The sequence below is a fragment of the Sturnira hondurensis genome, unplaced genomic scaffold (genome assembly GCF_014824575.4).
Source record: "Sturnira hondurensis isolate 20B ecotype Veracruz unplaced genomic scaffold, ASM1482457v3 Scaffold0008761, whole genome shotgun sequence".
NCBI classification, from domain to species: Eukaryota; Metazoa; Chordata; class Mammalia; order Chiroptera; family Phyllostomidae; genus Sturnira; species Sturnira hondurensis.
This window is the reverse complement of record NW_028081392.1, coordinates 3,558,163-3,573,232: the sequence shown is the minus strand read 5'-3', so window position 1 is coordinate 3,573,232 and position 15,070 is coordinate 3,558,163. Positions and strand designations below refer to the sequence as shown.

Below are 15,070 nucleotides of genomic sequence, written 5' to 3'. Positions count from 1 at the left end.
CAAAGAAGTCTCAATCACCCCCAGGTTCTCAAGATGGGTGGCATGTACTGGCTGGTGATACCTGGCTGGTAAAACATACAGAAAAATGTTTTTATTTTAATAATTATGTGTTTCTTTTAAAGAATGTTAGAGAAAACCTAAGTAGCTCATGAAGCTCATGATGTCAGGATTACTTGAAAATTTCTTTTAAATAAATTTACTCGTTTTAAAAAAGGAGTCCATTTGAAGACAAACAGTGACTGAACAGTACAGGTGATACACGGAGAAAGCAAGTATCGTGAAATAGCTCTCGGCTGAGTAGAACAGGAGACACAACTTGAGTTGTCACACAGTGCGCCGTCACACACGGTGAGCTTTTTCCCAGGAAGCTCTGAATTTCCTTATGTCCTTAGTCACACTCTTTTCACTTTTCCTACACTAAAAAATTATGTATGTGAAAAAACTCTCCGTCCCTAGTTTTTCAATAGATAAACATAAGAAGTGGAATGATATGCATGCCAGAGTTCTACCTTTAAGGAGTCTTGGAGCTGAGATGCCAGTGCCCTCGCCTGAGGGCTCTCCCCTTCCCCTCTGGCAGCCAGGTCAGCGAGCTGGGCCGTCAGCTGGTCCACTCTGTCACACTTCGCAAGAAGATCTTGGCGATAAGGACCCATCATGACATTAGCCAAACGATGCCCTTCGGCCACAAGCCCTCGGATGGCAGCCTGACCTGGACCAAGAGGGAAACACTGAAACTCACTAAGACCTGGCGAAGGCAACTGCAGTGCCACCTGCTAAGCTGTTTTTATTTCTTTAAGACTAGTATTTAGTGAGTTTTCCCCCAGCAACAGAAAAAAAGTGAGGTGATACAGAAAAATATAACTAATAAATAGAACCGCCCACAATCCCATCATTCGCAGCGATTATCTGTGCTCCGCATCTGTTCTAAACGTACCGCATGCACATGCACATTTCATATTCGTTCTCCTTTATAAAAGTAGACTCCTACTGTATTTTTACTCCTCCCTTTTTACTGAACATGAGCATTTTTCCATATCATTAGATATTCTTTGAAAAGTAAGATCTATAATCTGTGTAATATTTTATAATACTAACCATAATTATTTACTTATTATTTAACATTTATTCTGTTTATATACATCTCCAATTAGAATAAATTCCTGGAAGTCAGATTGCTAAGTCAATGAGTATGAACTTTTTAAAAAATATTTTATTTATTTATTTTTAGAGGGGAAGGGAAGGAGAAAGAGTGGGAGAGAAACTGGGGATCAATGTGTGGTTGCACAGGCCTGCACCCCAGGCATGTGCCCTGACTGGGAATCAAACAGGCAACCCTTTGCTTCACAGGCCAATCCTGTGTGCTCAGTCCCCTGAGCCACACCAGCTGGGGCAATGAACATGAACTTTTTTAAAGCTCTTGACACATAATACAAAACTGACATTCACAAAGTTTGGTTTTACCAATTTATTCTTCTACCAGTAAATTATACATCTGCTTGATTCCCCAACACTGGGAATCACCAATTAAAAAATTTATCTTTTTAGCCAATGAATACAGCAAATGAAGTAAATAGCTCTTTCAACTTTAGCAGGCCTGCTGTCATAATATGACCTAAATTATTATAGATTCATTCCTAAAATCTCCCCAAAATGAAAATTTTAGGTTATTAACTCTGCTAGTGACTGCATGATGCAGGAACTGTCCCAACTCAAAATAACTTTGGTAGTTAAGCATTTACTATGTTCAAAAATGATATTTAACCCTGACTGGTGTGGCTCAGTGGGCTGGGCATTGTCCCACAAACCAAATGGTAGCCAGTTCGATTCCCAGTCGGGGCACATGCCTGGGATATAATCCAGGTCCCTGGGACAAAGGCATGAAAGAGACAACAGACTGATGTTTTCTCCTGCACATTGATGTTTCTTTCCCTCTCTTTCTCCCTCCCTTCCCCTCTCTCTAAAAATTAAATAAATAAATAAAATATTTTAGAGAATATATTTAAATGGGTACTTTTTAAGAACTCTAGGAACAGCAATACAATAATGGAAGTATACACAGACTGAAAATAATTAGTTCAAAGTCACAATTCCAACCCGAGGACCCATCATTTTGCCCATAGCCAAATCATTTGTTCACTAATACTTCTTGATTAAATCACAGAAATCTCAGCTACATTTGGAAACAGAATCACACTGTAAAATCACTTACTCCTCAGTAGCTGAAGAACCCCTTCTGCACTTAATTACAGATGATATAGGATCTCTACCAACAACTAACTTGCCTGCTGTCACTGAGCCCAGTTTAATGATGGTTAAGTGCACTGACGGCCTTACCAACTCCCCGGTCATCCACTGTGGGGTTATCAATCCACCTCTGCGCTTGCTCAATCTTGCCCTCAAGGTGGACCGCTGCTTTGGCGGGTCTGCTGTTGGCCACAGCCCTGTTGGTTTTGGTCTGCAAGTTCTGCAGGGCAGTGGCCACCTGCTTGGCCAATGCCCGGGCCTCTGGGGAATCTCCTTTCCCCCTGCAGAGAAAAAAACCACCTTCTGTCACACACAAATGCTCTTTACACTGAGATGATTTAGCTGCTGATACAAATGCTAATAAGATGTCAAAGTGCTAATGATTATTAATTTGGTTTAAAAGAAGAATCGTTTATTTATTTGGCCTTTAAGTAAGAAATTAATAATCTAAATCCAGGTAGCTTTGTCAAGACATTAAATATAAGTTTAGATCAATCTAGCTCAATCAAGACCCATCTGGTAAACTGGGGTTAGCAGACCTCACCAGCCTGCTATCTCTGTACAACCCGTTCCCTGAGGCACTAGGCCGGCCCAAGGAGCCACGTGTACCGGGTAGTAGTAGTTAAAGTAGTTACAGTGGAACTAGTGGTGGTTAATAAAAAAAGAAGTATAAAAAAAGTTTGCTGTAAAACAGTATGCCTTATTACCCTGGCAGCAGCCTAATATATCTCTTGATTATACCATTTCCTCTTGTGCTTCATTTAATCTGGTGTCATTTTGTCTGGTAATATGCTACACAGACTTGTAGCCTAAGAGCAATGGGCAATACCAAATTGCCTGATGAGGCATTTCTCAAAACATTCCCATTGTTAAGCAGGGTGTGACTCTGTGTGTGTGTGTGTGTGTGTGTGTGTGAGAGAGAGAGAGAGAGAGAGAGAGAATTTATACACATATATGAAGGACACAGTAATAGATCTGCTATATCATCATTACCACCAATTCTCTGCTTATCCTTTAGAAACACTAGTGAGTGCCTGCTCTATAAGTATACAGACTTGTGTTAGGGTGCTAATAGTCTCCAACTTTGAGTATTTTAAAATCTAACGAATGTAAACAGACTATAAGAATGGGCTAATATTAATGAACATAGGCCTAGCTAGACAGATACTATATTTTACAAATGTCAAATTATGCATTTTCCTAGTAATTCAAAATTTTGGCCTAAAGCAGGGATTCCCGAAGTGACTGAGCTTGATATACAATCAAATTCCAGGGTAACCTCAGCTGATCTCTATCACCGCAGCCTCCTGCCTGAAGTGTGTCTACCCTGCTCCCACGCATTTCCTACTTCACAATCCTCGGCAAGAGTTTGCTTTCTTAGACATGAGAGTCAGCATAAGACTTGAAAGAACTCTCAGGTACCTCTCACTGGGAAGGGGCTAGGTCCTCTCCCTTGGAAGCACAGGAAACGAAACACGCGAGAGGAATGGGAAGCATCAGCTCAGACACTGACACTTGACTGTGGTTAACCCTGAAGAAGTAGCTGGAGGACAGAGGTAGGAATAAAGCAATGTTCACTTTTGATGCTGAATTTATTCTTTCAGCATGTGCTGCAGGGTTTTGTTTTGTTGTGGTTTTTTTTTAAGAGAGAAAAATACCTATCCAAAAAAAAAAAAAAAGCAACACTTCTTTCTTTTACATAATCAAGTAGGTACCACGAGCACGTTTAAGAGAAGCTGTGGTAAGGAGGCTGCATTTAAGGATCGCTTGTCATTGCTACTTAAGAAATAATTTTTCTTGGGAAGGAAGAAAGTATATTCATATGACTCCCCACCTTCACCCCCCACTCCAGGAAGCTTTTCATAGCTACAGCCTGACCTGAAATTTATTTTCCTCATATACCTGGGAAATAGATATGTCACAAACAATGTAGCAGAAAAAGTCCTAACTTCGAAATGAAGAATTTAGATCTCAAAAAAGGAGCTCTTTGCCATCCTAAATTTAAAAACTATGTGATTCAGCAATAAATCATTACACTTCAATGACAATACAGATTAGTATCTGACTTAGTTACATAACACAGAATCAGTGAGAATACAGTGAAGAGCACCATATATGCATTTAACCTACAGAATTTAACTACGTATGTGTTTAGGGAAAAAAGATAGAAATTAAAGGGCAATTTAAGTGATTAAATACATACTGTCTTCGAAAGTCTGCTAATTTAGACGTCAGAGCCGCTATTTCTCCAAGAGAACGTAAAATGTCATCTCTCTCTTTAGGATCATCACATAATTCTGCTATTTTTCGAGCTTCAGCCAAAGCCCCTCGAATCTGTTCTTCTCCTTCTGGTGCCCCATTTGGATCTGCAAGCCAGTTCTGTACACACAGAAATGGAAAAGCCACACACCGTGATCCACTCGTGAACCACATTATATCACACTCAATGTAATCCGAAATATTGCCAAAGTAATTACAAGGCACACCAGTAATTGGTTTGATAATGCTGATCCTTATTATTTCACATACATTCTTAGCTCAGGCAAAATCAAATCAATCCCTCCATCATCTTTTAAAAAATAATTTTTCTCTTTCCCATTAGAATAAAGTATCTTCACAAGCTTTATCTCATTTTTGAATTAGTCATACCTTATTAATTCTTCAATTTCTCAAACATGGGTTTTTTTTGTGAGATGAAATCATTTTACAGTACAGAAGTATCAGAAAATGTTAACCCTTTAACACTGCTATGACCAAATACAGTTGTGAATTCTGAGATGAATGGTTTTAATATACTGCAATCTATACCAGGAACTAGGATCCCATTGGTATTCAGTGCTTACTTTTAACCAATTGAATTATTTTTAAAAAGATGTTTACTTCAAAATACAGATAAATAATGGTGCAAACCTGTGTTGGTAGGTGAGGTGTTAACATTGGTAACTGCTGGAAATTAATCATCACTTAGAAACATCCTTTATCCACCCACAGTAAATGAGGGGGAGAAAGGAAGGAGGCAGGAGGGAGAGGGCAAGAGAGAAAGACAGAAGGCAGGAGGGAGAGGGAGGGAGAGAGTAAGGATATTTACGGGACATTTCTCTTTCTCTTTTACTTTCCACCCCTTCTAAAAATCGTTATTACTACCTGAGCAGCATCGATCTTCTTTGCAATGCTTTGCTTTGAGTTTGTCATGGCTTCCAGTTTGCGGGCTGCATTCTCCACCTTTGCTGTGAGCACATCCAGACCCTGAGACACCTGCTGGGCTTTCTGCATGGCCACGGCTGAGGCTCCTTGTCCTCTACTCAAAACAGGCAGATGCTGTTATTGCATTCCCTCAAATACTTAACAGCAAAATATTACTAAAAACACAATATATGTCGTTTCTGTTAACACACTTGTCTTTTTCTTTTTCTCCAGTAAGTCTGAGATGACACAAGAAAATAGAGAGATAAACAAAACACAAAAGCTTTGTGGAGCTTCACAACAACCATTTTAAAGACCAGGCCTGCAGATTTTGATAATAACAATTTGCCTCTTGGTGGGAATTACATAATCAAATCTAAACTTCAGGGGAAAACTGTGCCTGTGATCTTATTGCTATGGAGGATTTTGTTACCATAGTAATGTGTGCTTTAGAAATAAACAGCCCATTAGACTGTCTTATTTATGGGCAAGCGTACTTTCAAAGCGTTTCAGGAGGCGGCATGCAGAGCACACTGAAAGCACTCCATAGTGGGGCCCGACGGATCTGTGTTCAAATCCTGGCTCCTGGTACCTGTGGAACCTTGTGATACTTAACCTCCTGAGGCTTTACCTTTTCATCTTACAAAATAAGGGGTGGGTATGTAATAATACTTGCCCTGCCTATCAAGTTTTATCAAATTTTACATACATATAAAACTATTAATATACAACTAATATATATAATTATTGTATATGTATACAACTATTAATATTATTAAGTTGTCATTATTATTATAATGAACCTAATGATAACCTTAAATTATCTACCTTCCACTCCTGTGCACGTGGTAACAAGAAACCACCGTTTCCCATCAAGTTTCTAAAGAACTAATTCCACTATTTTCCTAAAAAGTGATTAATATGCTGCTGTTACTACAAAATAAGTAATGTGAGTTGGTAGAAACCTGTTTTCCCTTTGTAGATACTTTCCAACTCATAACAAAGCAAAAATGTCCATCTTCAGACCAGCTCGGACTTTGTAATCTACTCAGACAGGTAAACTCAATGACAGGGGTCACGGGTTTGCCATTTGACAGAATGGCACGGCCGATCATGCTAATCTGAGTTTCCTATTTTAGGATAAACTCCAAAACATCTTTGCTGCCCTTAACAATAGGGCAACAATAGGGCAAATGATCTGCTGCTCATTTCTTTTTCCCCGTTTTAAATATATCTCTATTTTTTACCGACACCAATACTTTAGGTAATGAACTCCATATTTATTGCAAGGTATTTATACCTTTTACTTGTACTTGAGGCAGAGGAGGAGAAGATTTAGGAAACATACTTTTCATGATTTAATTTTCACTTCTCCTTCAAATCTAGTAAAAATGAGGAATCTTTTTGGTATACGAGTCCAACTTTGAAAAAGTAAATATATTTATGGGCTACATAGCTTTTCTCATTAAAAATTAAAAATTAAAAATTTATTGAGTCCTATGCAGGGAAAATATATACGTGCAACATAAAAACCCTAGGTGACCAAGTAAGAGAATATCAATTAGGAAGTTGTTACTGAGTTTCAGCCATTAAAATGCTAAATAGCTGGGCATATTTAAGAAAGAAAAACAGGGAGATAGCTCTCGAACCTTTCATCATGAAAGGATATTGCAGGCTCCACTGTGAATTAGGCCCACAGCTGCTCATCTCTGTTCTAGCCTTTTCTCTTTAAAGATTAATGGTTGATCCCATAGAGCAACTACCTCATTCTCTTGCTCAAATTCATCTTTCTCAAACACACACAACTGTGCAGTTGAGAATTCCAAGTGAAAACTGTCTCTACCACACTGTGAAAAGGCTGCAGACAAAAGAGCCAACAGTGAGAAATGAGAGGAGCCAAAACCTCGTCAAACTGCACTGGCATCCTCCCAATGGGAACAGGGCTTCTTTTTGTCCCTTCTGTAAAGTCCTTGCCATGTTCATGACAGGAGAGACTGCTGCGCAGCAGGAGAAAAAGGCTCACTGAGACCAATGAAATAACATTTATTTATGCTGTTCCTTCCCCCACCTTCAAGGTAGCTTCCAGGGCTACACTGAATCAACGAACCTCTGGAAATTGCGTGGAATATTGTTTATATGCATCTTTTTAGGCAGATTCATGGCTTTCATTGGATTATAAAAATCACGTGGATCCAAAAAAGGCTAAGAACTTATCCTTTACAAACTGTATTCCTAAGTCTATTACGTTAATATATTGGAGATTGAGTATAACAGCATATAATATGCCGAAGAGTTTCTGAGGCCCATTTGTACAGAGACCGTGTATATCCCCATTATCTCAAGGTATCTCATGGCATTCTTGAAGCAAAATTAAACTTCATCTATACTAGTGTCTCACCTTACTTCAATTTTTCCCAATGTCCATAAAACTTAGGACATTTTAGAAATTTATAAGTCTATGAATGAGTCCTACTCCCCAAAAAATTCTGTATTATACTTAAGTTCTCTTAATAGCAAACTATATATATTTAGTTTATAGGAGAAAAAGTTCTAAAAGCCAAGACTTGAAGCGAGTAAAGTATTAGGAAACCAAATGAATAATTATGAAACAAAAACTTAAAAGAGCCTAGAAATTACCAAGTTAAAGAAGGAAAAGTTCACTTCAATCTCCAAAGAATTCACAGAGTATAATATCTATGTTGTCTATTAGTCAAAGACAACACGGTAAAATTACTAGACATCCTGCTCTCTGTCAGGAGTGAGATCCCACCCATTGCCCACCACTGCTCCAGTAAGAGCAGAGGAACTTACCTGGCTCGGAGGTCAGCCACTTGGTCAGTCATCTGCCCTAGCATTTTGCAGGTTCCCAGGATCTCTCTGCGTTCTTTGCCTGCACAGAGTTCACCAACCTTTCCAGCTTCATCTAAGATCTGCCTGATGGCCTGCTCACCGGCATCCCCTAAAATAAAGAGATATTCAATAGCTACATTGTTAATTATTTAGAGAGGATGCTTTACAAGTCATTTCACTCATGAAGGAACAGATGAAAAAATGACAAGGTGAATAGAAGACAATACATCTGATAGCTAACAGTCAGGCAGTGCCCTTCCAACCTTAGGGTGAGGTTCCAACCACAGACACTGCTAAAAAAGGTCCCCAGAACCACAGCCACATGGAGGTAACAAGCAGCTTGTGGTAAGAATATGGATGATGAAAATAGGCTCTAACGATTTAACAGTACTCAGCACCTCCAGCCTCCCTTAGGCTTTAACATTCATTCAAATGTTTATCTAAAATTGAACAAATATTAGATTAGAAAATCCTAGCTCAATAACCTATTTGGGTCTTCTTATCTTTATATAAGCTAACTTTGGTTTACAATTCTTATTAGTATCATTATTTGATCTGTTTAACTAAGTACTTGTTGATATAAATGGAAATATGTCGAAAGGTAATAAAAGAAGAGGAGCTTTTATTTAAAATAATTACCTTTCTGATTCAGGGGAGATGTGGATCAAGAATTGTGCAAAGAATAAACCCAGTTCAGCTTGGTTTATTTCTCCATGATAAGAGGAGATTTGCGTATGTCCTCCATTCTTTTAAAACCCAGTAATGTTTCAATTAGTCAAAACTCATTGAATGGTGTATGCTCCTACATGTTGCAGTGGTTATCTCAGGATTATGAAATTCTGGGAAGAGCTTTTTCCTTTGTTTGCTTTGTCATCAACTTTCTATTGTATCTATCAGAAAAGTAGAACCAGCCGGTTACCTGGGGAGGCACTGGGATCTCGGAGCCAGCCCTTGGCCTGGTTCAGTTTGGAGTCTATGGAGGCCAATGCTCTCTTCATGGCTTCGGTATCCTTTTGAAGAGAAATGTCAGTTATTTCCTTTTCAAAAACTTACCATGATACAAAGTAAGACAGAGAAGAAGTGATAGCATTGACATACACAGAGCTAAGGTAGTCCTACAAAGCCTTAAAAATATTCTCATCACACCATAATGCTTATTTCAGCATCTTGCATGCAAATAAATGTCTAGTTAATTCTATCGTCTCCTGATTTCCCTATTGCTAAACTGTGAAAACTGGTAAAATCGCTCAAGCCAAAAGATGTTTAATGTCCTCAGCAGGAAAAGCCCTGTTGGCACATGCCTTGTTATCAGCCTCTCCACTAGTCCACGTTCAGCCACTGCAGCCCTGCCAAAGCCCGCCAGGCTTCAGGGAAGCTTCATTAGCGCACGGTGCCACAAGTCACAGTTGGTTTACATCTTGTTTTGAAATACACACACACTGGGTAATGTTTCACTATGCTAAATTAATATAAAAAATTAGAATTGCTGGTTGAAAAGAAGAATAACGATGTTAACCTAGCAATTTAGTTTTAATTCCACAAATAAACCACTAAATATAATATAAGAAAGAAGTATTTTTCTGGCCTTCCCTACCACTCCTCATCCTTAGTTCTCTTACCATCCCCAACCTGGAAGAATAAGCAGGATAAAATAAGCAGCCCTCAGTGTGTGGTTTACGATTATGGTTCACAATAACTAACAAAATTAGCATAAAATCTCCCAGGATATAGTGTGAGAACATGAAATAACAGACTAGTCACTTTAAATATATATATATATATATATATATATATATATATATATATATATATATATATATTTTAGAGATTTTATTTATTTTTAGAGAGAGGGGAAGATAGAGAGAAAGACTGGGGGAGAAACAGCAATGTGTGGTTGCCTCTCACACACCCCTAACTGGGGACCTGACCTGCTACCCAGGCATGTGCCCTGACTAGGAATCGAACCAGTGACCTTTTGGTTTGCAGGCCAGCACTCAATCAATCCACTGAGCCACAGTAGCCAGGGCTAAAAATATACATATATATTTAATAAAGTTTTTAAAATATAGAAAAATGCTGAGAACAACATATCCATGGGTAACCAATATCCATGTCCCTATCCTCACAATTGACAAACTAGCCACTTGAATCTCTATTTATTTTAACACCTTAAAAGACAGTCCATTCCCTTTTGCTCTAGAAACTGACTCTTACAGAGCCCATCCATCAAACCACAGAGTTAACCTCTGAAATTCTAGACAATACCCTATGTCCCTAACTTTTTTTCAATTTCCAGTCCTGCAAAGCTTCGGTTCTTAAAGGTGTTGTACTACTAGGTTTCCACACGGGGGCACCAGGACACCCTCTTCCAATTCCAGCAACCCCAGACAGGAGCACAAGTAAGAGCTAGGAGCACTGCACTCATAAGACTATCACAGGTCCTGTCAGGACAGGACCTGGATCACAGCTTTTTGCGAGCATATATTCAAATTATAGAACGCTCAACTTTGGATTCCCTCCTTCCCCATCTAAACAGATTGTTCTCCTGTTGCAACATTAGTTTTCCAAGGCACTAAAGAGCAAATTCTCAGCCACAGCTAAAGAGCAGTGAACAACTCTTACTGAAAAGAAAATGAAAATAAAATATTTTTATCATCAAATTATATGTAATTATGGTAGCTATCTATCAGTAAAAGGCAGAGTGGTAAGAGGGTCTGCTTCAAAAATCCATGTGTGATGAGTACACATAGACAAGTGGCGTTTGATTCTCAAATGGTTTAAATATCTGCTCCTCCTCCACCTTGTTCTATATTCCCCTACACAGCAAACCCTGCCTTAGGAAGTAATACAAAGATCACCTTAGCTTAGTTCCAAGTAAGGATTCCAAATCGGTACCTTTTCAGAGTGTTTCAGGCAACTCCTAACCTCAGAAAGTTAGATAGCCTTTAGCATCTACCACAAGTCACAGGACTTTGTCTAAAAAAATTTTTAAATTTTAAATTTCACAAACTCTCACCTAAAAAGTATGTGCACCCTTTGAAGAAGAAACTTATATCCATGTAAAAAATATTTAACTTAAAATCTATTAATAACCATTCTCATACATATTTTCAGTGAAAAATAATATTTATTACATTTCAAAAATCTAAATTCAAGGAGAAACCAAGATGAGAAAAACTCTTTAGCATCCAGCCTAGCACTAAAGGCTTCTTAGGAAGCAAACTTTAAGCATTTCAGGCATGTTAGGTTGTTTGAAGCATTTTTTTCCCTCAATACTTCATTTTTAAATGTAATTTAATTTTACAAATTAAGAAACAGGGGCTCTGTCCTAGAAATCCAATTTGATCTCAGGTTTGTTGACATCAAACCCCATTATTTTCTATTAGATGAAACTCAAGACTTTTTTTCTTTTTCCAAAGAGAGTTGCCAAAGAAGCCACTAACCTTCTGCAACAGTCAGCGTATCTTTGGCCTGGTCGATTTGGGCTTTGGTTAACACGGCTCAGAAAATACGCTCCAGAATCAAATTAATAACCCTCACTAACCTAAATGACTGCTTTTATTCTCCATTGCCCCAAAATGATTTCAAACACAATGGAAAAGCTGGCTTTGCTCTATTTAATATCCTCAAAAATCATCGCTTATTTGTCTCCCTAATAAAGTGGGACTGACACTCACACTTCAAGGAAAGAATCTAATTTGCAGGAAGTGAGTAATTTACTCCTGAGGGGAGATGTGACATCAAGAAGTTAAAATTAAGAGATGCTCATTTTCCCCTGAAAAGAATCAATGACAAATTAAAACAAAGCTGCATTTTTAAACTGGGAAATTCAATTAGTTGCTGAAGTTTTTAGTAGTGTAAATTCCAGACAATTTTAGAGACTTAAAAGGTCACTGAAAGGGCTGCCTTCAATTCTTTCTAGAATGGGGCAAGTTGTAAATAATCATTTAAACACAATACATTTTAATGCCATATCCATTAAAAACAAAAATGTCTGTGGGAACAATTACTCTTATCTCCGAAGAACCTCACATACACTTCTTTTGAAGAGAAGTATTTATCATGGGATTGGCAGAATTGTGTCATAAGCAACATTAACAAGCATATTAACACTGAATGTGATATAAACAAATTCACTAAGCAACCAGTTTGTAATTGACTATAAGATATAGTTATAAAGGGTAAAAATAATCATAACCGTTGTGGTCAATCACACTATGTACCACACAGCTTTTAGTTAAACCTTGTCATGTAAATCTAAGTACCCAGAGTATAATGGGGGCATAACATAGAAGAGAAAAAATGGCACCTTCATATGAGTATTTTTCTTTGTAAAATCTCAAATACAGGAAAGAGAAAAGTCCCCACCAATCTCTTCTCTGGGTTATTTGGTTCCTTTTTTTTTTTTAAGAGTGAGTGTATAATAGACCAGATCCAGTCATGTAGCTTTGGTGACAGCTGGCACAGATCTGGTCCCCTCCTCCTACATCCCCTTTCACTATAAAACTCTAATGAGTTTATGTTATAAGTGAAAACCACAATGCCTTAGCATTCTCCACCACATACCAAAAGGTGGAAGAACAACCTAAAAGAACTCCATTTCACATGCATTCCAGGAACTGAAACAGTCTTGAAATTTAATATAAAGTTAGACCTAAGTAACACAGAATAATACTGAGAACCACTGAGTTCCCTCTATAGGCAATCAAGAGGAACTGTGGTAGGAAAAGTAAGATCCTGCAATTACAGGCTCTTGAAAACCGTGCATATGGGACCAGTACTCCTTCTCTTTCACTGCCCAAGGTATGCTCTGTTTTTCCCATGAATACCTCCCCTCCCTACTCTTCCTACTCTGTTCTACCCCTGACCACATTTCTACCCCAAAATCAATGTTTTTTTAAAGATTTATTTATTTATCTTTAGAGGGGAAGGGAAGGAGAGAAGGAGAGATATATCAATGTATGGTTGCCTCTCATGCTGGGAACTGGCCTGCAACCCAGGCATGTGCCCTGACTGGGAATCGAACCGTGATCGTGTGTTTCGCAGGCCTGCGCTCAATCCACTGAGCTACATCAGCCAGGGCCCAAAATCAATGTTTTAAACAAAGATATTTCTGGAAAGAAGAGATTGGGCAGTAGAACAAAATCTTACAAACTACATTTAAGTGATGACAGAAGGTGTCTAGCCCCAAGACTTCAAGCAAGTTACCCTCCCAGGTTTCGGTTCCTCATTTCTAAGAATACTCAGCTCTGAAACTCTTTGCCACCTATGAGCACACAATCAGATGTACCAACTAGAGATCACTTGGATCAGAAGTAAACATCCGTTCCTTTAATATTTTGGGCTTTTCTCCTGTTCACAGAAAGGGATAAAATATCATACACACATTAATAGTATTAACTATTAATCTGAAACTCTAACAGATAAAGCTTTCATTGTATTAGCTGCTAAAATAAAACACTAGAAGCCTCACAAAATCCTCATGTATAACTTTATTTTCAAAATTGAGAAAAACCCCAATGGTCTGCAGTAAGGGCAAGTATTAAAGGACTACATGTTCTGACCAACATTTCCTTCTCTGGTAGAGCAGATTAATCTGAGACACCTGAGTCAGTCACTACACTTCACCACCACCAGCCTAGGCCCCACAGTGGTAGGAGACCCACCACAGGAACTAATCCTGAATAATAGTATCAAATGATTCAAGATGCAATTGCAGGAGTGCCTATATGGGTTCAAAAACTATTAGCAATAAAACTTTTAATTTTTTTCTCACTTCCTCTTGATTCTCAGCATGCATCAAGATACAAGTAACATAAAGAAGTGTGTGTGTATATCTGTGTGTGTGTACACATACACACACATACACTCACACACATATATATAAATTACAAGGTGTTAAATTAGAATCATTTAATGCACAAATTCTTTTGTTTCATAATGTATTCCCAAGAAAAAAGCTAAACTAATTTTTAATGATCACTTACAAGATGATTGTTGATTTAAAGAGGGGGAAATTTTTAATGAAGTATTTAAAGTCAAGGTACTTTTAAGTTTATAGATCTGCAATTTGAATGTAGGTATAGAGGTAAAATGACCAGCTATTGCATTGCCTCTTTAAAACCTTAACTTATTCAGCAAGATGCACTTTTACCAAGAATTTTTTCCACTTACTTTCATCCCCCACTTTTCTAGAGGAACCATCACTTTCCAGGAGAAAACTGCACCAAAAGGGAAGCATGAAACAAGTATGGTAAGACAAAGTTAATTCTTTATTGGCAGGGGTGAGAGGAGGTAAAAGATACTGTATGTACAATATTAGACAGAATGGGAAGCCAGGGAACACAGATGAACATGGGGTCTGATTGGTTCACTGCTTACAATTGAGCAATGTAAGATGCATACTGCTACTAAAACTGAAAAAAAACAAACAAAACCCTATCTACCAATTTCCATTTTCAAGGTAAAATTTATTTTTTCTAAATATTCTTGTAACTAATAAAAAGTATTACTCTGAGTGGGGAAGAGGAGGTCAGGTGGATGAGAACGGGAGTAGGAGTGAGATTTGTCATGTGTATCTTTTTATAGCAATTGATTTTTTTTGAACCAGGTAAATGGTTGCTTTTGTATGGCAAAAGCAAAGCGAAGTTAAAAATAAACATTTCTTGCCTTCTCTGATGCCATTATGTACTTAGGCTTCTCTTGGCCAAGCTAATTTGATTTACTTTCTTTTATTCTGATAGTTTTGCAACATCCTAACAGTCTGGTTCCTCCTAGACCAGCATAAAACTGA

General features: G+C 38.0%; 1 protein-coding gene across 2 annotated transcripts in view; it reads right to left on the bottom strand.

The window, feature by feature from the left end:
- VCL (vinculin) overlaps nucleotides 1-15,070 on the bottom strand; it is a 106,677-nt gene that overhangs the window by 20,507 nt on the left and 71,100 nt on the right. For both annotated transcript variants that reach the window (XM_037055960.1, XM_037055959.1), the window contains exons 7-12: nucleotides 9,197-9,287; nucleotides 8,239-8,386; nucleotides 5,389-5,542; nucleotides 4,448-4,623; nucleotides 2,335-2,525; nucleotides 510-709 (exon numbers count right to left, since the gene is read on the bottom strand). In XM_037055960.1, coding sequence (XP_036911855.1) covers nucleotides 510-709; nucleotides 2,335-2,525; nucleotides 4,448-4,623; nucleotides 5,389-5,542; nucleotides 8,239-8,386; nucleotides 9,197-9,287 — 960 coding nt within the window. The remainder of the gene's footprint in view (nucleotides 1-509; nucleotides 710-2,334; nucleotides 2,526-4,447; nucleotides 4,624-5,388; nucleotides 5,543-8,238; nucleotides 8,387-9,196; nucleotides 9,288-15,070) is intronic.